Raw genomic sequence first — 26198 nt, 5'->3', positions numbered from 1 at the left:
AAAGTGATTTAAAGATGCAGACTGACTTTGCAGCAGATTAACTCTATTTTGATACTATAGAAACAGCAGTAACAAAATATATGCAAAACCAAAGCATTAAACATTATGCCAGCACCACATTGAAAATTCCCTCAAGCACCCCAATTAATAACAAACACCATGAATATTATGCCAATATTTCAGAATAAGTAGGGGGAATCTTAAAGATCTTTGAACAACATCCATTTACATCATATACTTCTGATATGTACAATAACTCAATGTGCAAAATATTCCTTCTTCCTTATAAATTAATGGGATTAAACCAGTTTGTACATAGCTGCTGTGAAAATTTCCCTGACCCTTTCATCCCTTAGCTTTATTACAAAACAGCAAAGCCCCTTAGAGGTCACTGGAGTTACACCAGTCCTCAAACAGTAAAGCTTTACATTTTCAGTCATAATCTATCACATTACAGCTTTAATTCCAAATTTATAATGTGATTTCCCATCCAAAAGCAGTTTACGATCAGGTTTACAAATTTGCTTGTGACATCTATAATGGCAAACAAGAACCACTGATGTGGTGACTCATCTCCCATTTTCTGCCACAATACTTTCATTCCTAATTCAATTGCAAAGAAGTCATTTACAAAATCACAATCCTCCTGGACTTGGAAATTAGTTTGAAATCACTGAAGGAAATGCAACTTCAGATAATTAATAAAATACAGATAACTGAAGAGCTTTGCTGTGAAGGGTTTAGAAAGCTGGTTAAGATAGGCTTTCAGCTCTGATAATCCTATAGTCAACTAATTCTCAGTCCTATTCTTACAAGGACTCCTTCATATTTGGCCTCCTGCACTATTCTAATGAAGTTCCAAAGCTTGAGAAAGAGTGCCTTGCATTTTGAATAGATATTTGACTGGTTATTTTAATTACACTTTCCTCTGGACCCATGTTTTCTTTATTTCTCTTGTTATCATCTCCTTTTGCGTTTTCATTTTCATCTCCAATGTCATTTAATCTAGCCTTCTTTCCAATATACCCCCTTGTCTTTTTATTTGCACCTTGAAACTTGTTTTATCTTTCACTTCTTCCAGTTCTTACCACAGAACTTCAAACTGAAACACCAGCTCTGCTCCCCTTTCCACAGATGCTGCCTGAACGGCTGACTATTTCCAGCATTTCGAATTTCTAGTTACTATGGTACTTTGCTTTTGCAGTAATCACATCCGTTTGGTGGATGAAACAAATTCTTGTTTGAAAAATCAGTTTCCTCAAACAATAATATGCTGAGTGACGTGAAGAAGGTATGAATGGATAAATCATTCTTAAACAGTTGACTGTAAAAAAAACTGCAAAATGTTAATGGTAATAAAATAAATTAAAGGATTCTACCATCAACACAAAGAGCAAAACAACACTAAGTTAAACAATAAAAGCCAAGTAAAGGTCTTATCCCACCAGTCTCAAGGACAGCTTCTATCCTGCTGTCATCAGACTCTTGAACAGACCTCTCGTACACTAAAAGATGAACTCTTGATCTTCCAATCTACCTCGTCATGGACCTTGCACTTTATTTGTCTCCCTGCACTGCACTTTCACTGCAAATGTAACACTATTCTGCATTCCATTTTCTTTTTTCCTACCTTGATGTACTTATGTATGGAATGATCTGTCTGGATGGCACTCAAACAAAGGCTTTTAACTGCATCTCAGTACAAGTGATAATAATAAATCAATTACCAATACCAGATGCCCTGGACATTTCCCTTCACTCAGCTGTGCTGGCTCCTCTTTGCCCAAATACAATGATCTATTAACCTGCACTCTATCTTGTCCTACATGCCAGATTTTGCAGATTTAACACTCTCTTCCATTCCAGATGTGACCCTCTCTCCTGTTCTCTCTGCCAAATCTTCGCCAAATGTGCCATGATAGAAGTGAGATAACAGACTGCTATAACAGTCAAGCAATTAATAAAACAACACCTTCTACATTTTCCCATGATGCAAATTTCAAAATGAAATGCTGCTGAGATATTGAAAGGCCAAATGCCTATCTATTGTGAACCGTGTGATTCACTTTCAATCTGGAGCTTAAGCAATGAATTAAACTGCTTTCCACATAACTTCCCCCCCCTCCCCTCCCCATACTCCAGAAGCCATGGTAAAACACCATAGCCTCAATAGTGTAAACAAGCATTGGGTTTGAACAAAGAAGCAGGAGGTTTATAAAGTTTGTTCAGGACAAGTAAAACACTAAGTAATTTAATATTGGTAGTATTTTAAGAGTACTCTATATTACTAGAGGTGTGACAGGGCACCTCAGACCCATGCAACACATATTCTACACCATGCCTCCTGTGTCCTGAGCTAGCAGTTGCAGGAAGTTACATCAATTTGAGCTCTGGGTTCTGCAGTTTGAGCAATGTCTGGCATCACTTCAATCAATCTATGAGGAAGAATGTTCATGGATAGCATGCTTCAGGAAATGGTCACTCCACAACTCATGAGAGCGCAGGCAGAGAGGAGATGAGTGAGCAGCAGGTCAAAAAAAAATTTTTAAAACCCTCAAGGCATCTTGTGCTGTAAGGAGTATTCAACTGCCAGTACTGAGATTTCCCCTTGGAACACCATAGCACCATGGGTGGCTCAACCGTACTGGAAAAGAGGGGAAAAGCCAAATAGCAAGAGTTATAGGGAAATCTACAGTAAAGAGAACAGAGAAGCATTTCTGTGTCACAGATGCAATTCCAGGATGGCAAGTTGCCTCCCTGGTACCCAGATTAAAGATATCACAGAGTAGCTGCAGAAAATGATGGAGCAGGAGGTTACATTTTCAGAGCTTGTGTCTTTATGGTATCAATGGCAAAGGTAGAAAAAGGGCTTGGGGTCCTGCAGACAAATTTTAAGGAATTAGGAAAGAGGTTAAAAAACAGGATAAAGCAATAATTTCCACCTTACTCCTGGTGCCGAGCACCAGTCAGTATAGAAATAAAAGAATACCACATATAATCAGTGGCTGAGGAGATGGTGATGAGGGAGGACTTTTGACTCCTGGGACACTGAGATCAGCACTGAGGGAAATGGGATGTGTACAGGCTGGACAGATTGCATTAAACAAAGGTGGGACCAAATCCTTGTTTGGAAGGTTGGCTAGTATTGTGGGGGGACGTTTAAACTGATTTTGCAATGGTATAATACAGGAAGGCAGCATTAAAAAAGTGAAAAAGGGTACAAAAAGGAGTGCAGAAAGGTAAGTAGCACCAGAACGAGATTGTTTTGTAGACTAAATGAAAATCCAATATGCTTTTATATACATGCATTGTGAATCTAGGAAGCAAATTAAGCAAGGTTTGCACGCTGTAGATGCACATCGCCATACCAGTAATAGACACCAGATTAAGAAAAAAGAAAAGCAAGAATGGGTTCTAAATGTTCTGAATACAAGGTGGTCAGGGAATACAAGGTGGTCAGGAAATGCAGGACACGGAAAAAAATAGAGGAGGGAGCTGTGTTGATTAAAGTGAATGCTGCAATGTTGGAGAGGGAGGATGCCCTGGAATGACCACAGACCAAACCTGAATTGAGTTAAGAAACATCAGAGGAGTGAATCCACCATTAGGACTATTCTCTAGTCTGACAGCTAATAAGAAGAAAACTGAAGAGCAAGTTCCGATGAACTTCAACTATCCACAAAAAGACAGCAATAACATATGGGGCAAAGAGAGAGCATAGTAACTTGTGTGTGTTCAGGGCAACTTTCATGATCAGTCTGTTTCTGGCCCAAAGAAGAAGATGGCATTGCTAGACTTCTTGGAAATGAGCCAAGCCAAATTGAGCAAAATCAGTGAAGGGACACCTAGGAAACAGTGATCATAATATCACATGATTTAGTGTATAGATCACTCAAAGGTAAAATTAATCATTTGGAGAAGGGTGAACTTCAACAGGATAAAGAACAAATCTGGCCAGGTAAATAAGAAACAAAACTTGCCAGGCAAAACAGTACTTGAACAATGCGAGGCCTTTAAGCTTGAGGTGTTTCAGCTGCAGACTAGGAATATTCTCATAAGGGGAAAAGGTAGGAAAATTAAAGCCAGAGCTCCAAGGGTGACTGAAAAGACAGAGAGAGAAAAATAAAGAGCATTTGGCAGATGCCAAATTGTTAGCAGAAGGGAGAACCAGACTAATTACAGAGTTCATAGGGGAACTAAAAAAAGAGAAAAAGAGACAGGGTTGGTAGTACTTCCTTGATTGCTCTGACAGGGTTGATATGGACTCGATATGCCAAAATATTTTCTTCCATTCTGTGATTCAGTGCCAACATGATAAATTAAAAATAAAACAATTTGCAACTTGAGCCTCAGAAAAAGTGTGAAAATTATTTATGAGAATGATAAGAGAATCAACAGTTAACAAATACTGAAATGACAGGTGAGAAAAAAGAGACATAGAAAGGTGATGAAAGAAACAGGACAAGAGGAGAGACAGATGCAGAGAGGGCAAAGAGATAGAGAAGTGGGGGCAAGGTACCAAGAAAGGGCACAAAGGGGCTGGAGGTGGGGCAGGGGTGGGGAAGGGAGGCTGAGATGGCACAGGGACAAAAGAGGGAAGGGGTGTAAGAGGGGCTCAATACAGTGCACAAGAAGGTAAACTGTTGCTGCAATTGCTGGCTTCCATTTTTGCGTTAAATTAAAAAGAAATACCAAGCTGGACTTCTGAATGATTCAATACATCTATTATTGAAACTTATTTACTCCAGTTTTCATATGGTTCCAAGTATTGCACACATCCAAGGGTGACAGCAACTGCACATTGATCAATCCCTTAATGTCCAACTAAATTATCATTTGTACTTCCTTGAAGCTGATGATCACTTACTGATTTGTAAATAGTCTTACATTACCTTTAGTCACTGATAAAAATTCAGTAGGAATAAACAAGGAGCTGCAAGTTTTATTCATCAAAGTGCAGAACTGACTCTGAAGTACCTAGCCTTATTTCAGTCAATCACTTGGGGTCAAGGATGGCTTGCTTCAGGAGAGTAGAAGGTACCCGAAAGCGAAGTATTTTTACAGAGGGGTGACCATTACACACAAGATACCACATGGCCTTGGCAGAACGAGGTCTTGGTCCAAGGAGGTCCAAGATGACTGGACACTGTGTTCTACTTCGTGGACTTAACAATCTCACACACAATCACATTCTCTCTCGCTCACACCCTCTTTCTTCCACAGTCCCTTCCCTGCCCATCTCCCATCATTTTGACCCTCTTCAATACCCTTCCACCAACTTCCTCCCACCACTCCCACCTCCTCCTAGTTCCCTCCACCCCCTCCCCCTCTTTTGCTGTTCTCTTTTTACTTACTGATCTCCCCTTCCCTGGCCAATCAATGTGCCAACATAACTTCTCCATGAAAATTACTGGATGCAAGCGTGTGATAGCTATTACTAAGCAATCTACTGCTGTATTCTGTGCCAGTTTTAAATATGATTCAACGTGTAATCAAAAACTGAATGCACAGCTTCATTTTTAACTAATTTTGTTACAATGGAGGATTTAGAACTAAATGTAGTCATAAGTTCCTAGAAAAATATCTACAGCACAGTAAACAGAATGCCTGCCAAATTAGTCAACGTGTACAACTTCAGAATAACTTGAAACAAGTGACTCATAGTGAGTCATATTGCTTTTTTTTGGCATTTATATCACTTCCAGGGATCCAAGTTAATATTCAACTCACTGTAAATTCGGCAATTTGTGAAAACACTGGTTTCCATGACACATTCTAAAGTTTAAGCAGACTGTTTACATTAAACACCTGCAGCTATAAGCCAGTTTTACTTAGTGCAACATTCTTATTCAGCAGTGGACAGATGCCAGAGCAGCTCAAGGTTAATGGCTTTCAAAACTATCATATTGCCAACACATCATGGAAAAATATACCAAACCTTGCCAAGGTACACAAAGACACTAATAACTGAAGTTCATTACTATTTCATCTTCCCGTGTCACCCAGAACACAGTAGGTCAGCATGAGGGTTGCAACGAGAACATGGCTGTTGGCACAGCACACAAAAAAAAATGCAGAACAAATAGATTTGGACAACCTCAATAGAATGAGGTAATTTTAATTAAAGAATAAGCATCATCAATGCATACTGACATAGTGGTGCCAGAACTAATGCTCCTCATGCAATGATTCCATGTATCAGGAGGAGCCAATGAAGAGCTGCCAGCATAAAATAATCCATCCAGGAACCTTATTGTTTTAAACATTCAGTGGCTCTGACATGAGTCTATATATAATAGGAAGCAAGGTCAACACACATGTGCAACTCTAAGGGAACCACATGACAGACGAAAGAGTTGCTGGTCAATAAAAACAAAGGCACGAGGCACAACAAACTGTGACTGCTGTAGAAGTAAGTCTTATTGGAAATACATTGCAGGAATGATAATCACAGAATTCTCATTTGTTCTCTGTAAGTTGATCCATTACATGCAGTACTTATGTTGGTATTGTGGAAACTTCCCTTTGTATGGAAAATGACATCATAAAAGTGGAAGCTTAAAAAGTGGTGAGAATTACTTCTCTGATTTGGGTTGCAATGGTTTGGGAGCAGCCAGGTGGAGGCCTAAGACCTTTCCACAGGAAGGTGGGGATAGAAGAAATGAAGTAATGTGAATCAGAGATCCTCCTTCATGGGAAGGAACCTAGGGCCAGATCACCCAATAAATAGTGATTGTTATGGAGAGATAGACAAGGGAATGTGAAGAGAACACCACTGAAATCAGTCAAAAATCTCAAAATAGAAACATCACTATTCCATAAACTGGACTGCTTTTGACTTTAAAAAATGAATATACTGTTTCAGCTGCCAATCTTGATAACATTTTATTGCAAACTACAGTATTGCTCACTATATACAAATTCAGTTATTACTTGAAAAACAAAGGATAATTGCCCATACTGTGCACCCAGTTTGGACATTTGCATCTCCTCGCAGTTCACTGAAGAATGAAATAGAATTAAACTTGGAGAATAATACTTTAGATATGTTTGCTACGAGAAGACACAAAAAATATGAAAAAAAGCACAAAGTGACCAAAATAGAGGGCCTATATCTTGATTACTATAATAGATTCCAGTATAGCACCATATGATCCAATAATATATTTTTTCTATTTTCTTTTCACTGTCTCAAACTAAATTTAGTTGGATCAACATTACATGACTACACCACAAATCCTGCTGTCAGTGGAAGTGATAAATTACACAATCACGCCTTTTTTTCCACAGAACTTTGGTTCATGTAATATCTGCAGTTTCCCAGTGACTGGTAAATTATCTCAATGGCCAGCTGTCTAAACACACTCTTACCAGGAGTGGACCCACAGGTACAAACGTCCCCAGGTAAGCCAAATCTGGGAGCTGCTCAGCAAAACCCTGGCAATGCAGCTAGCATCATGTGGGAAAGAGGGATGATAAAAACCTGTGCAACAAATTGCACTGACAACCAGTTAAGCCATGTCCCAAGACTTATCAAAGGTAAAAACTGGCAGAGATTGAACTTTTTTTTGAAATCTCCAACATAAAACAATTAAATAAATTTAATTAATTCAAACAAAAAAACATTTAAGTACCTCTTACTCAATCTCTTCCGTGTAGCAGCCATTTATTCCCATTCAAATCAATGGGCTTATTGCTTTTTTACTAATTGAGTGCTGGGAAATCTGCTGAACTTCACTGACCCCCACTGGAACGTTTAAGGAATGCAAAGGCAAGGAACAGTGGTCCTGTCAGCAGTAATAAGCTGAATGGAAGATCTGACTTGCACCTTCACCTGGAAATTCAACCGACTGCAAAATATATAGGTTAACAATTGACAGGTCCATGTGAATTGGTTGATTCTTCTATACTTGGATGCATATCTTTGAAAGATTCACAAATCTAAATTGTTGAAACCACTGAATATCAAGGAATTTCCTTTTTTTAAATAGTCAAACATTTTTGCTATTCTCGAAAGGAAATCAGGACCAAGTTTAATTTTCAGATAAGGACAAATTGAAAGTCAAAGGATAAACTGGGCCAAGCAATGAAGACAAAGTTCAGTTCCCAGTTTAAATTCATATATTCTACAGTTGTTTGTATTATAATGTTCTGTTTTATATGATACTGTTTTGGACTATTCATCTCTAAAATGGCAATTTGGGATGGAAAAAATAGAGTTGCTTGGTGCAATAGAGTTTTACTTTGCAGTGACAACACAACGTAACATTTTGCAAACAAGAACTATGCCCTGATTCATGATTTTTAATTTTAATATGTTTCTGATACTTTCGACATTTTAGGCCATCTACTGGCAGGAAAAGCAACATTTCTGACTTTCATGACTGAATAAAATTTTTGGTTGAACACTTTTATGTAATACATTTTAAATTATATTGTTAATTAACAGATCAGTTGCAAATGGTCTTGTACCACGATCTTCACCCCAGTGTCAATTAAAAACTGCAATATAGCTGAGGAATGAAGTGTCAAATTGATGGTACATTGCATTTTAGCAAGCAATATGATGAGGTAGTCTCCCACCACTTTACTTTTGTCATATTTCCAGGATCTCGACAACTGATTTCATACAAACTTTCACAAATTAAATTTTAAATGCTTCATTGTTAATAAAAAAATTATCATGCCAGTTAGACTTTTGCTAAGATTCAAGAGTTATTCACATTTGCATGCTGTTTGACTGGGTTCTGCATTAGTACAATGGCAATGTGCAACACTGAATGAAGCATGTGCAGTAATGCATCAGTCTACAACATCTCCCGTCTCAAATTGGCACCTGCTGAAATATGGAACAGAAAACAAGCTGCTGGAAGAACTCAGTGGGTCATGCAGTACTTGCAGAGGGAAATGGTTGACGTCTTGGGTCGAGACCCTTGATCTGTCCGTTTCCCTCCACAGATGCTACCTGAACAGCTGAGTTCCTCCAGTAGCTCTCTTTTTTTGATCTAGATTCCAGCATCTGCAGTCTTGTATCTCTAGCCTGCTGTAATAGGACAACTCAATAGCAGAAAATTACAACTGAAACCCTGAACCATTTTCAAATTAACTACTGCTATAATCATGTTTATTCATTATGCAAATCCAAACTGCAGATCAAATTGCTATTTGGAACAAAACCATGAAACTTGCATTTAAGTAGTAGCTTTGATCTCTAAAAATGTTTTGCAGAGTGGGGCGTGGTTGTCTACAAATCAATGACTCTGCATGACAGGGCACCCAGCTGTAATCTTTGGACTTTCTTTGATCACCTCATCCCTGCCATCTATTAATGATGGGGAGGTAATTTCCCAAATCTCTGGAACTTTTATGGAACCCAATTTGCTTCTGCATCCATTGACTCCCTCTCCTCATCCCTTAAGCTTTACTCTTCAGTACCCTCCTCTTCTTGCTGACAGAAGAGACTGCAGATGCTGGAATCTAGAGCAACAGTCTGCTGGAGGAACTCAGCAAGTCAGGCGGCATCTGTGGGGCTGGGGGGGGGGGGGGGGGAAGGAATTGTTAATATTTCAGGCTGAAACACCGCATCAGTCCTCTCTTCTTCTTGCTGCCTGACCTCACTACCTTTCAGCATCTCTCACATTTCATGTCTCGTGGCAATTTTGGAATTTTCTTTCTCCAAATCATGCCACCTTCTCTTCCAAAAAGATCCCCCTCAGAATATGTTCTTTAAGCAAGCTCTCATTTTCAGCTCATTTCACTTCTGTGAAAAGCTCTGGAATGTTTTCCACATTTACTATGTTGCATAAATGGAAGTTGTAGAAGATACTAAGCTATTGGAAAAGTAGTAAGGAATCTAACCAGAGGCCAGATTAAAGAGATAGGCATTTGTGAAGTGAAGAGTAAGGCAGTTTTGGAAGAGTTCCAATTTGTGATCTCCACCATCAATGGCATCGTGAAGTAAGGAGAGTTTGTACAACACACTGCGGCCAAGGGAATGGTGCAGCTAGTAGAGCCGCCGCCTCACAATGCCTGAGAGATCCAGGTTGAATTCTGACCTCAGGTTCTGTCCACATGGAGTTTGCACATTCTGTGACCGTGTGGATTTCTTCCAGGTTTCCTCCTCTATCCCAAAGATATGTAGGTTGGTAGGTTAATTGGCCACTGTAAATTGCCCTCAGTGTGTAGGTGAGTAGTAGAATCTCGGGGAGCTGATGAGAGGGTGGGGAGAATAAAACAAAATGGAGATTGGTGTGTAGGATTAGTGTAATGGATCTTTGATGTCAGTGTGGACTCAATGGGCCAAAGAGCTTGTTTCCACACTGCATCTGTATGACATGTTTCAATCATAACTACACAGTTCCATATTTTATATGTGTCCTCAGTTCTTTGCCTTATTTCTTCTTGCATTGAAGTACTTATTGTTAGCATTGCCAAGCTTTTGTTGTCTCTATCTTCCAAATTTACTAAAACCCTGGCTAGAGAAACAAGGACTACAGATGCTGGAATCTAGATGAAAAACACTCTGATGCTGGAGGAACTCAGCAGGCCAGGCAGCATCCGTGGAGAAAAGGAGGTGGTCAAAGTTTCAGGTCAGGACCCTTCTTCAGGACTGAAAATAGGAAAAGGGGGAAGCCCAGTATATATGAGGGAAAAGCAGAGCAGTGATAGGTGGACAAAAGAGGGGAGGCAGAGTGGGCACAGGGTGGTGATAGGTAGATGCAGGTAACAGATAGTGATAGGCAGGTGTGGGGGAGGAGAGTAGAGCAGACCCACTGGGGGATGGGTAAAAGGTAAGAGGAGAGAGGAAAAAAGGGCTAGGAAAGGTATGAGAAGAAGATGGTTGGTGGGGGTTTGGGGAATTACTTAAAAGTGGGAGAATTCAATATTCATGCTGTTAGGCTGCAAGGTTCCAAGACGGAAAATGAAACCCTGGCTTCCATATTCAGTGTTGACTCTCTGCCTTCTAAAACTCAAATTCTCAACCTCGATCAAAATTCAAATGCAGTAGCAGACTTCACCTTGAGAAAACTGGTTATGCTCCTTATTGAAATTATATTTATATTTGTAAAATATTAGGAGCCAAAGGTGTAACAATGGCATCCTCCCGTGACATGAACCAGACTTTTTTTAAATCACTTTCACACAAGTCTTCTTTAATCTCTCAGTCTAAAGCAAACAGCTGGACAGAAAGAGCTTGGTATGAAACGTTATGGTGACTTATTTCTCACACAGTGCAACCTTACTTTTTGGCCATCTCTTTCAACCCTTTGTAAACTTCATGGCAAAATTATCTTCTCTGCTCTGAAGCACTGTGGGGCATTTTAAGGCACTATGCAAAAACAGAGATACAAGAGACTGCAAGTGCTGGAATATGGAGTTCAAAAACAAATTGCTGGAGGAACTCAGCAGGTCAGGCAGCATCAGTAGAGGGAAAAGAACAGTTGACATTTTGGGTGTTTTGTTCCAGTCCAGATGAAGGTAACAAGCAATGGATAAGGATTTCACTAGGAAAGGGAGCCAAGCAAAAGAAGTGAACAAAACTTCAGAAGATAGATATCCTTGGTTTTAGAATGGTTGTGCAATTTAATCCACAACTTCCACATTAAAACACAAAGTCTGCACATCTACAGGTTCAACCTGAACAAGTGCCGCAAAGGATTTGAGGGAGAGGGTTAAGTGTGTGGTGCAATGCTTTTTTTGGAATAGGAGGACATCTGAAAATTTACGGTAGGGAATGGCGCACAGAATTAAGAACGGTGGAAAGAAGTAGAGTGGGCCAGTTTTCCCTTGGGAGAAGACGTCATTCCTAAATATATCTTTGTGAAGAGGAAGCATGTAGCATAACATGGTACAGCATCTAGAGTAAAGTAAGCTATCCATGGTCATATATTTTATTAACTCATTAAGATAGTAAAGAACCACTCTTTAACTTGTCATTATAATGTACATTCCGAAAGAGATCCAAAGACAATGTTATGGAAAGTTCTTTTTGAATAATGATCACCATTGCATATCTTGTTATGTTTCATTACAATTGTAATTTCCTTAGGTAAAAGAGGACCCCAAGGAACATTTTGCTAAGATGTCTAAACAATTCTGCTTGCCCCATAATATGGACTTTAAGAAACTACCAAAAACAAAGCAGTACCAAAAACTCATTACTTCAAAGTGGCATTCAGAGATTACAATATGTCCTTGAAAACTTCAGAGGAAGAGAAAAAATATAAATAAAAAAAAATTGAGATTTTGTTCTACTATGCTTTGAAACTGTAAACTGAAAAATTAGAATATTCCATGAGAAATTAAACTGTAAGCAAATCTTCTGCTTTTTGGACAGTTTTGATCATCTTCCCTTTGAAATCATGAACTAAAAACCACCATACCATTTTCTCTTATCAAATAGCAGTCATTGATCTTAACTCCAGAAAAACATTCTAAGTACAAAAAAAGTTATTTAAAATTAAAGTTTTACTGTTTTAAACTGATAACTTGCAATATCTACAATTTGCATCAACTAGACTCGCTCACTGAAATTCTAACAGCACCATTAATAAACAGTGCTTGCAATAAACATTTCTAACCATACAATGTTGCATTTGTTCACAAAGTCAGTGCTAGCTAATTTTGCGTTTCCTCAGCACTTAGTTATTTGTTCTTCCCAAATGTCTATTTTCAAATTGTTTTATTTGCACATTTACCAAAATCTCTCCACCAAATTCCCTTAAATACGACTATGACAGTTCATATATGCTTAAAAATAAAAGCACATTGGAGAAAAGAAATTGCACAATTTCCCATCCATCAACCGTCATTAAAAATTCCCCTTTACCAGCAACATATTAACCTCTTCCAGGAGACTCTGAAAACTATAGAATTCATCTGCTCAACAGTTTGAAAATCTGGTTCTGACAAAATCAGTCAGAATAGATGAAGACACATTGCCAAAGCATGCAATCCCCAAATGTGGCCATATCCTTAGCTTTTGCAGGTCTGGAATTTGTACTCTATCCCTCTGGCTATACAGCTTTCCTTACTAGTGCTATGCATTGTATTGCCTATTTCTAGCACCTTTCCACCAAAAGCACCAGATTCTTCTACTGAGAGCCATTTTGCATATTCCCTCTGCATGCCTTTCACATCCTTCATTACGGAGAAAATGCAAGGTAGTTTTCCACATCATCCCACCCTCCCAATTTAACCACGTTACTTTATATTTGAATTGCCCCATTTTTCAAAATAGACCCCTTCCTCATCTGACATCTTTGATTCCATCTCCAGCCCAAGTCATTTATACACCTCCCCTCCCTTGGTCTCTATCTTCTTAGCTGCCTTGAATACCAGCGTGAATTCAAATCTGCAATCACGGCAAAATCTAACCGATAGAAGATGGTCTTGACAATCTTTAAAAGCTCACCTGTAACTCGTAAGGAGAGAAAGATTTCATAATGTCAATGTTATTTCTCTATTTAACATCACAGGCTAAAATTCCTATAAAGTATATTTTGTTATCAAATAGTCACTTCAAGCAATCCTGCTGCACACAATGTAAAAGGTTTTTATGATAACAAATTAATCAAAACAAGTTGTCCAGTAACATTTCAGGTGCTATGTGCTACAAAGACCACTTGAAGGATCTTTAATAAAATCAACAGCTAGTCTGCTTTTTACTCATTGATAAATCATTTTTTTAGATCTCATTTTCAACTGAACTTTCATTAAGAAGAAAAGATGCTATTCTTCCTACTCCATTAAAATAAAAACTCAGTGGAAATTCTGTCTAGTGACAATAAAAATATGACATACTCCATCCACCTTCTCACCCAATTTGCTATTTTTCTTAAATTATGATGACCCACGAGTTAATGCAATTAAAGACCAAAATTGGACTTTTTATATGACTTCAACAAAATAATTATCTCCTGTATTTCATGAATATGGGAGTTATAGTGACTTTTTTTTGTAAACTGCAGTCTTTCAGAGAAGTGAATGGAATTGGAAATCATTAACTGATGCACTCAAAAGGAGCCCAAGACAAATAAAAGGAATGAAACAGTGGGTGCAAGTCCAGTGAGTGAAGTATAAGTCTAGCTTTAGGGAACAATGTGCCGGTCAGAATATCCAAAATATTTAGTAATTCATGGAAGTAAAATGGAAAAACAAGGCACAATGTTGCTGCAAGCGACTATATCTTCTCCTCAAGGCTATCTACATTATGGATTAGCAAGCATCAATAGCCATGTTAGAGAGTCACAGTCATACAATATTATGGACAACAAGATCGTTGAAACAAGCTCCACCAGAATAATAGAAAACCATTTAGATGGATCACAGTTTTTTTTTATTTGACAATTATTATGTTCCTATATTTCCTGAATTGCTATGTACAGGCATCCCTGGGTAATGAACAGGTTCCATTTTTACATACATCCACAAGTCAATTTTGTCCGCAAGTCGGAGAATACACAAAAATCACTCGATATGGTAACCATACCTCCACAGTATTGCAATGAATGGCATCGAAAGCACATCAGACTGATAAGAAAGAACAATTACTAAAAGTGGAGAGAGAGAGAGAGAGAGAGGAAACTAGCTCTGCTGTCCATAGGAACGAATGTATGTACATCGGACTTTTGAATTCAATAACATTACGGGAGCTCATTCATTTGTAGGAGTGTCCATAAGTCAGGTGTTTGTAACCCAGGGATGGCCTGAATTAATTTTCATTATGATAATGCAGTGCCTTCAAAAGCTATTAGGCAATGTCAATTTCCACCATGGAGTTAGTTATAAACACTATACAATGATACAGATATTTGAAATAACCATAGCACTTACCTTGCTTTTTCATCTCATTCAGCTGACTTTTAAAATGCAAATATTTATCAGTTTTGAGTAAATCTTCATCTTTGTTCAGATTTTTCAGTTCATTAAACCTTTTATCCACTAATGATTTCAAATCAGGCAATTGTTCTGGTCGTTCTTGCTTTACCTGGAAAAGGATTTAATCATTAATAATAAATGCGATAGGTTCTTAAAATGTAGTCATGGGAATTAATGCAGCTTATAATTAACACCAACACCTAACTATAGGCAGTTGCACATGTTGCAGCCTCTCAGTGTCTCAAAAGGTAGGAAGAGTTTTCTAACCAAGGCAGGGATCGACCATAATTTGCAAATAAAATGTTGCATTGAGAATATCATTTATATGTTGCACAAAGCCTACATATATAAATGTGGTGTGTGGAAAAGGAACTATCAAGAAAGAATGTCATTCTTTGGAATTCAGGAGTCTTAAGTGGCAGATTTTGTAAATTTGAAAAACATCTACATTCAACTAAAAGAAATGGTCAAAGTCTGCTGATCTTTTGGTTTATGTCTCATTGCAGCTAATTGCTCCTAGCACAAATTATTTGCTTTGTGAAATGTTTCTCATCATGAATGCTTTGATCCATTTGACTGAAGACCGCAAGAAGCTGCAGAGAGTTGTGGACACAGCCCAGCGCATGATGGACACCAGCCTCCCCTCCTTGGACTCTCATTGTCTTGGTGTAGCGGCCAGCATAATCAAAGACCCCACCCACCCAGGACATTCTCTCTTCTCTCCTCTTCCATCGGTTAGAAGATACAGGAGCCTAAGGGCACGTACCACCAGACTTAAGGACAGCTTCTACCCCACTGTGATAAGACTATTGAACGGTTCCCTTATACAATGAGATGGACTATGACCTTGTACCTTATTGCACTGCACTTTCTCTGTAGCTGTGACACTTTACTCTGTACTGTTATTGTTTTTACCTGTACTACATCAATGCACTCTGTACTAACTCAATGTAACTGCTCTGTGTAATGAATTGACCTGTAGGATCGGTTTATAAGACAAGCTTTTCACTGTACCTCGGTACAAGTGACAATAATAAACCAATACCAATACCAATGATATAGAAAGTACCCAGTCACAACATTTTGTTTTGTCCTTTAACTCCAGGGCTACCCAAGTTTGTTTTTAAGTTTCACACCCCCACTTTAATGTCATATATGAGAGCTTGAAAGAAAAACGTGAATCTGTAATGGTGAAAATATCTTTAGCAGAGAAGATTTATTTTTAATTTGAGATAAGCTCTAGATTTTCTTTACAATTTATAATGGAGCACAAGAAATGTCAGACTGTGGATATTTTTAAATGCCTGCTCTCCACTGTCCTCAACCCACCTTTCACTTTACAGAGATTACAGCTGGCTCCTGGAACAGCTGGTCATACATTTAGCTCTCTGACCATTTAATATTAGAATCTGGATTATATTACCAGGGAACAGAATGTGTTCCAAATATACGACCAAATGTTAGTGTAACCAGCTGGAAAATCCATTCACCGTTAAGTAGGTTGAGAGAAAGAAAATGTTATGTTTACCATGAGAATTCAACTTCCATAGTATAGCATAATACTTCAGTTATCAAATAATTTAAGTTCTGACAGTTTAAGAAACATCAAAGAGATTTGAAAAATGTTTTAAAGAAGTTGAATTGAGCCAGCATCCACCTCTCACACTTTATAGCAGACATTTTATTTTAAAAGTTCAAGAAATCTAGGTATTGGCCCGATACCTAAAACTTACAAGCAGTAACAACTGCGTTGCACAGCTACCATTACCAAATTTAGCAATTTTGTGAAATGATCTCAAGAGGTTCAGGCTAGGTTAGCAGCTAAACATCAGAAATGTGCTGCGGACTAGAGCATATCTATAAATAGGAAAAATTAAACATGCGTAATACAGCTGCAAAATATCACTGAAATGCTAGTGGATGTAATAATTAACAAATAGTGTATGCTTTCAAAATCAGAAGCCAGTAAACAGCTACAACATTTTGTTCCCTATTAAACTGAATGTTTGTAATACTTTTTCAAAAACAAACTTTAATAGTTAAGTACATTTATATAACAGAATTATCCAGAATGCTTCCAACATATTCTGCTGATGGACCACATGCTCCAGGTCCAACATTTAAATCTACAACTCACTTTTACCTTTTTTCATATAATTGATTGTGATATTGGATTTTGCCAAAGCTTGATGTTTGGGAGACTCGCCCATCTGTCCCACATACATCTGAAGAACGAAATTACTACTGGGTGAACCACTCACCCTCCTGATGTAATCAATTCAAGAAAAATAAGGCTAGTTGACCTCCTTTGACACTGCACATGGAAGTCAAAACAAGTACAGTGTCCAGGTTGAACTTGTATTGCAGACTGGTAAGTCTCCACTAATCACTCTCATACTATTCAGAAATCCCAATGGTTTGGCAGCTGACTGACCAAGTGATCTTTGCCATGTTTCTTATCAACTCACTGGATCACCATCCCCACGTTGCTTTTCAACTGACCATGGCTCTGTCCTCACTCCCCGTCAACTCACCGGGCCCCTTGTTCCCATGCTCTCTTTGCTCTGGCTCCTGCACTCACTTTAAACTTACTTGGTTCACTGTAAAATTTATTACAATGCTGTGTATCATCTTAAAACAAAAGGTGAATTAAAAGCATGTTAGGGTATTAATAGGAATATCATCCAATTGTCTGGAAAATCTGCCAATCTGGCACTAAAGTCCTTAATGTTTTACTGCAATTGCACCAGAGGCAAGCACTTGCTGATTCATCTAATACTAGTATTTAGAGGAATGAAAAGTCAAAGTCGAGTTTATTATCATATGCACAAGTACATGTACATACAGGTGAAATGAAAAATTTACTTGCAGCATCACAGGCACATAGCATTAGAGACACAACATTCACAAGAAAAACATAAATAAAATTATACAAGAAAGAACACAATCAGAACAAAAAAAATCAGTATGCAAAGTGGTCATACTACTGCTATACTGAGGTAGTGATTAGGGTTGTGCAGATTGATTCAAGAACTGAATGGTTGAAAGGAAGTACTTGTTCTTGAACCTGGTGGTGTGGGACTTCTGGCTTCTGTATCTCCTGACATACAGTATCTATCAAAGGTCAACGGCACAAAATGTTACGTACATATGAAAAAATACAGAGACACACACACACAGCTGGTCAGAATTCAGGACCAAAATGTTCTTGTGAGGAAGAAAGACAAGGATGGCACGATTCAGAAACCTTGCATGACAAGAAATGTTGCAAATTTAGTCAAAAAAAGGAAGCACGTGCAAAGTTTATGAAGCTGAAATTGGACAGGGCTCTTGAAGAATATAAAGGAAGTAGAAAAGAATTCGAACAGGGCATTAGGAGGACTAAAAGGGACCATGCAATGTACTTGGCAAGTAGGATAAAGGAAAATCCCAAGGCATTTTTTTAAACATACATTAAAAACAAGAAGGTAGCTAGGGAGAGGGTAAGACCACTCAAGGACAAAGAAGAGAACCTATGCCTGGAGTCAAGAGGAAGCAGGCGAGGTACTGAGTACTTCACACCAAGGATAGCAGGATGGCGAGATCAGGGAGGAGCATGCGATATTCTAGGGTATACTGATATCAAGAAGGAAAAAGCATTGGTTCTCTTGAAGAACATTAAGGTGAACAAGTCCCCAGGACTTGATGGGATCTATCTCAAGTTATTGAGAGAGGCAAGAGAAGACATTGCTGGGGCCTTGACAGAGATCTTTTATCCTCTTTAGCCACAGGCAAGTTCCCAGAAGATTGGAAAATAGCCAATGTTGTTCCTTTGTTTAAGGGGAATAGGGATAATCCAGAAAATTATAAACCAGTGAGGTTTACATCAGTAGTAGGGAAATTATTGGAGAAGATTCTTAAAGATAGGATTTACTCACATCTCGAAAAGCATGGTCTAATTATGGATGGCTTTGTGCGGGGGAGGTCACGTCTTATAAACATGATTGAGTTTTTTTGAGGAAGCGACAAAGATGATTGATGGTGGTACTGCGGTGGATGTCGTATACATGGACTTTAGCAAAGTATTCGGCAAAGCCCCTCATGGTAGACTGTTCCCCAATTCCCTTTGCAAAGATAAACTATTCTTCTACTGACACTCTGTAGAATTTTCCCTCACAGCAGTATAACCTCTGTAAAAAATGGCACAGAAGATTTACTGCAGTGATCCTTAACATATTTTGCCATAATGAGCCACTCTTGAAGTTCTCATTGGCCCAAATTTCACCAGCATAGCACATCACCCACAACTGCTGCTGTCCTAAACCCACCTAATCTGGCTGCAGGTATTAGTACGGGTAACGATAAACAGGCTGTAAGAGAAGAGATAGGCAGTACAAGTCTAAGACCGACTCTACAGGGAAGGCAAGAAGTTACAAAAATATTATACGGTCAAAACTAAAGGCTCTGTATCTGGTATTCGAAACAAAACAGATGAATTGAAAGCATAAATAGAAACAATTAAGTATGATCTGATGGCCAAGACAGGGACTTGGCTGCCAGTTGACACAGTTTGGGACCCAAATACTAAAGGGTATTTGACATCTAGGGAAGACTGGAAGCTAAGAAACAGTAACATTGTAATTCTGTTCCTTCATGATGGTCTTAGAAGAGAGAGGAATGACCCAAATCAGGAAACCAAGATGTAGAAGTGGCTTGGGTGGAGACAAGAAATAATAAAGGCAAGAAGTTACATGTGGGAGTGATATTCAGGTCCCCTAACAGAAAGGTGGACAGAGTATAAAGAAAGAAATAATGGGAGTTTCTCAGAAAGATAGGTGATAATCATGGGTGATTGGTATATTATTGTCACTTGTACCGAGGTACAGTGAAAAACTTGTCTTGCAAACTGATCGTACAGGTCAATTCATTACACAGTGCAGTTACATTGAGTTAGTACAGAGTGCATAGATGTAGTACAGGTAAAAACAGTTACAGTCCAGAGTAAAGTGTAAATAATTTAAATATAGAATGAAAAATCAGATGGGCCAAGGAAGTCTAATTGAGGAGTTCATAGTGTTTTTGGGTCAGTTTCATAGAACAGCACCTTCTGAAGCCAACCAGAGAGTAAGATCAGGAAATGTGCAACAAGACAGGATTAGTTAATGATCCCACAGTGAAGCCACCCATAGATAGCAGTAATCATAATATAATTGAATTTTACATTCAATTTGAGGCAGAGAAGAATGGTATTTTGAACTTAAATAAGGGCCATTACGAGGGCATGAAAAGAAAGTTAGCTAAAGTGAAATGGCAAGATAAATTGAGGGATAAGTTAACTGACATACTGCAGCAGACATTTAAGGGGATCTTTTAAAATACAAAATAGATACATTCCATCAAGAAATACACATTTCATGTGTAAGACACACCATTTGTGGTTAACTTAAAAAAAATCTAAAAGAAAAAGTAAATAATTGCACAAAAATGGCTGACAGGTCTTAAGACTGGAAAGAATATAAAAAGACCAAAGAATGACTAAAAGGTGAATAAGAAAGATAAAATTAGAATAAAAGATAAATCCAATCAGAAATGTAAAACCTGATAGTATGAGTTTCTATAGACATTTTAAAAAGGTGGTACATTGGTCCTCTAGATAGCGAGTCGGGGAATCAATAATGCAGAATAGGGAAACTGTGAATAAATTAAACAGATAGTTTGCAGAAGCCTTCACTACACAGAACACAAGTAACACCCCAGAAATAGCTATAAATCATGAGTTGGAGGGGAGGGAGGAATTCAGAAAAATTACAATCATCAGGATAGCGTTATTGGAGCTGCAGGCTGACGAGTTTCCAGATCCTAATGGTCTTCATCCTGGGGTCTTAAAAGTAGTGGGTGGTAATAGCTTATAAGGTAAAAGGTAGCATATTGGTGTGGACAGAATATTTTCTGGTTAAAAGGAAACAGAGTAGACAAAACTAGGTCTTATTTCTGTTTAGTAAGATGTAATGAATGGTGGGTCAGGGCATCAGACCTTTGATGTAGGAATGTACAATTTGTCAACAGTTTAGGATTGCTATTGCTATAAGCAGCACAAGCAACAGTTTGAATACCTTTTCTACTGCAAATTTCTGTTTTTATTTAATCCGGATTATAAGGGTTAGTGATCAGAAACAAAATTGCAATTGACAATGATATTTGCACCCTCTCTGGCCACAGCAGTGGTACCAGAGGATTGGAGGATGGGAAATGTTGTTCAAGAAATGTAATAGGGATAATCCTGTGAATTACAGACCAGTGAGTCTCACGTCAGTGGTGGGCAAGCTATTGGACAGGATTCATAGGGACAGAATTTACAAGCATTTAGAGAAGCACCGTCTTATTAGGGATAGTCAGCATGGCTTTGTGAGGGGCAGATCATGCTTCACAAGCCTAATTGAGTTTAACGAGGAGGTGACAAAACAAATAGATGAAGGTAGAGCGGTAGATGTGGTGTATATGGACTTTAGTAAGGCATTTGACCATGTTCCTCATAGTAGGCTCATCCAGAAGATCATGAGGCATGGGATCCATGGAGACTTGGCTGCGTGGATTCAGAATTGGCTTGCCCACAGAAGGCAGAGGGTGATTGTAGAGGGCGAGTATTCTGCCTGGATGTCAGTGACCAGTGGTGTTCCACAGGGATCTGTTCTGAGACCCCTGTTCTTTGTGATTTTTAAAAATGACTTGGATGAAGAAGTAGAGGATGGGTTAGTAAGTTTGCAGATAACACAAAAGTTGGAGGTGTTGTGGATAGTGTAGAAGGCTTTTGTAGGTTACAACAGGACATAGAGCTGGGTGGAGAAGTGACAAATAGAGTTCAATACGGCAAAGTGTGAAGTGATACACTTTGGAAGAACAAACTTGAAGGTGGAGTGCAAGGTTAATGGCAGGATTCTTAGCAATGTGGAGGAACAGAGGGATCTTGGGGTCCAAGTCCATGGGTCCCTCAAAGCTGCCGTGTAAGTTGATAGGGTAGTTATGAAGGCGCATGAGGTGCTGGCCTTCATTAGTCGGGAAACTGAGTTCAAGAGCCACAAGGTAATGTTGCAGCTCTGTAAAATTCTGGTTAGACCACACATGGAGTATTGTATTCAGTTCTGGTCACCTCATTATAAGGAGGATGTGGAAGCTTCAGAGGGGTGCAGAGGAGATTTACCAGGATGCTACCTGGGTTAGAGAACATGTCTTATGAGGAAAGGTTAAAGCAAGCTAGGGCTTTTCTCTTCAGAATGACGCAAAATGAGAAGCGACTTGGTAGAGGTGTATAAGATTATGAGGGGCATAGATAGAGTGCGCAGCCAGCACCTTTTCCCCAGGGCAGCAATGGCCAGTACCAGAGGACATCAGTTTAAGGTCAGAGGAGGAAAGTTTAGGGGAGATACCTTTAGGGGAGATATCAGAGGTAGGTGTTTTTTTTTTACACAGAGAGTGGTGGGGGCCTGGAATGCACTGTCAGGGGTGGTGGTAGAGGCTGATACAAAAGGGACATTTAAAAGAATCCTAGGTAGGTAGATGGAAGTAAGTAAAATGGAGGGTTGTGAGCTGTGTAGGAGGGAAGGGTTAGATTGATCGTGGAGAGGGTGTTTATATAGGTCGGCTCAACATCATGTGCCAAAGGGCCCATACTGTGCTGTACTGTTCTATGTTCCGATTAAATATGCAAATGCATAGCATAGAAACCAACATGTTTTTGCACCACAGCAATTAAAAGCTGTATTTGACCTACTTGGTCAATATAAACCTATGGCCCTATTATCTAAAATATGTAAGTACCACAAAGAACAGTGATGTATTATCATTTTCTCACTCGCCTTTGATCACCACATATAGCAAGAAATACCTTCACCGTAGTTGCCATTTTATTATGCTGAATTTTTCCGATGATACAAAGCTTAAATTCAAACGAGAAGTGGCAAACATCAGTAAAACATGCCATCTTTCATTGAACTTTCTTCTACAAAAGTGACTTAAATAAAGCTGTCAGTGTTGAACACAGAATAGCTTGAGATAACATATCACTTAGAAATCTTTTACAATCACAAATTTTAGTGCCATTGTCTAGATATTAACCAGAGTGGACTATTCAATTATAAATGTTCCTGGTAATGTTGAATGAAGATTTTAGACATGTCTAATTTTAAGTACATTAATTGCTCACATTGAGCAACAGTCCCAGCATAAAGGCAAGACTCAATGTAACAAACGCATCTTACCGATGTTCAAAAGTATATGCCATCAACAGTCATTGAAGTAGGATTTCAATTAATGCATAGAGTAGCTTTCTTCATTGTAAAGTAATCAAAATCAATGATTATCAGGATTGGCACAGCAGTTACTTCAAGGGAAAAACAACTTGTTAAAAAGCACATTAACAGAAAAATTCTACACTTGCAGCTGATGTGTGTGCATGTGCACACATAACTCTTTCTCTTTCCAAAGGTGCTGCCTGACCTGCTGAGCATTTCCAGCATTTTCTGTTGAGGTTGAGGTCAAGGTCATGGTCGTAATGACTCACAACATCCTAGCTTCAAGATCAGTACCTACAAAAATGAATTGGATAGGCATGAGGGAAAAAAATGGGGAAAGAGCAAGGGTCTAACAGAGTTGCTCAGCTCAGAGCCAGCAATAGATACAATGAGCTGAACAGCCTTCATCTAAAGCAATAACAATTTTATACTTCTAGAATCGTTACTGGTTGCAGCTGCTATCCTCTGTTCTGTATTAGGGAGATGATCCAAACTCCACACATAAGGAGCAGACACACACGTGACTGCATTACAGGCTTTCCTATCGTACAGGCATTCACAGACCACCCACATGTCCTCATAGAGATCTCCCTGACAACCTCTTGCCAGGAAGGGTTCTGTGCACCCCATTCCATACACAAAGAACATGCCACCTGCAGGCACTGTTCTTCACTAGCCTGTCCAGGTCCTTCTGACCCCCTTGGGTGCACTCTCCCACCCTCGTTTCAACCACTGTAACATCGATTCATTCATCAGCTGAAAGTGTGCCGCTTGAATTGCGTTATGTCCCTTTAACAGCTGTCTGTAGACATCACACCTGCTGGGATAAATGCTGGCAACTGCAGGAGCTGGCAGAGCCAAAAGTGAAAGAGTGGCATTCCACAGATAAACCCAACAATCATGTTCTGTTAACCTTACCACTGAAGATCCCGAACTACATATTGTCCCTAGGTAACAAACAGGTTCCATTTTTACTGACCAGTTTTGTCTGTAAGTCAGAAAATACATACAAATCATTTGACATGGTAACCATACCTCCACAGTATTATAACAATTACTAGAATGGGAGAGAGAACAAATGTATGCATGCATGTTGGCCTTTTGAATTTAATAGTATTCATTCATATGCAAGAGTGCTCATTCATATGCAAGCATGTCCATAAGTCAGGTGTTCGCAACCTGGGGACAGCCTGTATATGACTTTTGCAATGTTATGATGATTTACAAGGGTACTTTAATACCACAGAAGGTAGCAAGTTCTAGGGGAGGGAGTGGCAAAGCTGTGGAAGAATTTCACGAGGAGATGAAGATTTTTCATGCTAAAGGATGATCGAAATTGTAATTCTCCAGGATATGATGAGGTACAGAGCTGTTAGTGGTTTTAACTTTACATGGGGCAGAGGGTGAGATTTGAAAAAGGATAGCACAAGAAGTCAGAAGGTGACAAAAATTTGGATGATAGTGACTAATTACTGCACCTTCCTCTCAAATTTCCCTTCCTACCTAAAGGATGCTGACCACAATGCTGCAGTTATAGTTAAACTGTGGTTTCATGAAGTATGAACATAAAATTTCTGTTCTACATTCTACGCCTCTATTTACTAAGTCTAGGATCCCATATGCTTTACCAACAGCTTTCACATGCCCTGCCACTTTCAAAGATTTGCATACAAACACAGAAAGCTCTGTGTGCCTGCACACCCTTTTGAACTGTGACATTTAATCTACATTATTTCTCCTCAATCTCTCAGCCAAAACATATCACTTTACATTTTTCTCACCTGCCACTTTTTTGCACTCTGCCAACTCATTGTCTTCTTGCAATCAGCTTTCTCCTTGCCACTCTTCTAGTTTCATATCATATACAAATGTAAACTTTTTCCCTGTACATCCATCTCCAAGTCAGCTACATACATCAAAAATAAACAGAGGTCTTAGCCTTGACCTCTACCGAACATCACTATCTACCACATTCCAGTTTGAAAAATTATAATTTATTGTGACTCTCTGCTTCCTATCTTTAAGCCAATAACTTTATCTAATGATCCTGTTATTCCATGGATTTCAATTTACTAAGCTGCTTTTTATCCAAAACGTTGTTAAATGTCTTCTGAAAATCCATTTAGATGATGTTTACTCATTCATCAAGCTCACCTCATTAAGAAATTCAAGCAGTTCAGCCAAACACCTTCAATACATCTGTGTTGGCTCTCCAAATGCTTATTAACTTTTTTTTCACTAATTATGGTTTATAAAAAATTTTCCATCACCAAAGTTGAACAGACTCAGCCTACAGATGACGTGCATGCCCTTACATTCTTGTTTTGAATATATTTGCTATTTTCTAGTCTCCTGACAGCTGCTCCATATCTAGAGAGAATTTGAAGATTATGGCAAACCACCTTGCTGTCTCCACCCACTTTCCTTGGCAACCTAGGATGTATTTAGATGAGATGACTTTAAGCAGATTTTCTCATACTTTCTCATCAGTTTTCACCCCATTCATTAACTCTACTATATCCCTTTCTACACAGATATTGATATTGATTGATATTTATTAGTCACATGTACATCAAAACACAGTGAAATGCGTCTTTTTGCGTTACTAAGAACGTGCTGGGGGCAGCCCGTAAGTGTCGCCACTCTTCTGGCACCAACATAGCATGCCCACAACTCCTAACCTGTACATCTTTGGAATGTGGGAGGAAACCCACGCAGACATGGGGAGAACATACAACTGAATGTTGTTGGTAATACACTCATTGAGGCAAGTTGAAGCTATTCCATGACACTCCTGACTTGCATTCTAAATGGTGGAAAGGCTTGTACAGAGTAAGGAAGTGAGTCAGTACATAGGGGAGCAGCTTGGCAAGAGGAGTTGCTTATTCTGGAGCTCATCTTCAGCACCAAAGTTGGGATTCCTCATGCCCCATAGCCTTATAGAATACAGAACACTCCACTCAGCCCACAATGTTGTGCCAACATTTTATCCCGCTCTAAGATCTATCTAACCCTTCTCTTCCACAAAGACCCCTACTTTTCTATCATTCA

At 38.9% G+C, this 26198-nt stretch overlaps 1 protein-coding gene across 1 annotated transcript in view; it reads right to left on the bottom strand.

Annotated features, from left to right (window-relative positions):
* Window positions 1–26198, bottom strand: part of nsmce2 (NSE2 (MMS21) homolog, SMC5-SMC6 complex SUMO ligase) — a 118356-nt gene that overhangs the window by 67677 nt on the left and 24481 nt on the right. The window contains exon 4 of the mRNA XM_052023158.1: window positions 14836–14989. Coding sequence (XP_051879118.1) covers window positions 14836–14989 — 154 coding nt within the window. The remainder of the gene's footprint in view (window positions 1–14835; window positions 14990–26198) is intronic.

Source organism: Pristis pectinata, chromosome 9 (assembly GCF_009764475.1).
Source record: "Pristis pectinata isolate sPriPec2 chromosome 9, sPriPec2.1.pri, whole genome shotgun sequence".
In the NCBI taxonomy this organism is placed as follows: Eukaryota; Metazoa; Chordata; class Chondrichthyes; order Rhinopristiformes; family Pristidae; genus Pristis; species Pristis pectinata.
This window is presented reverse-complemented; position numbering and strand designations above follow the sequence as displayed.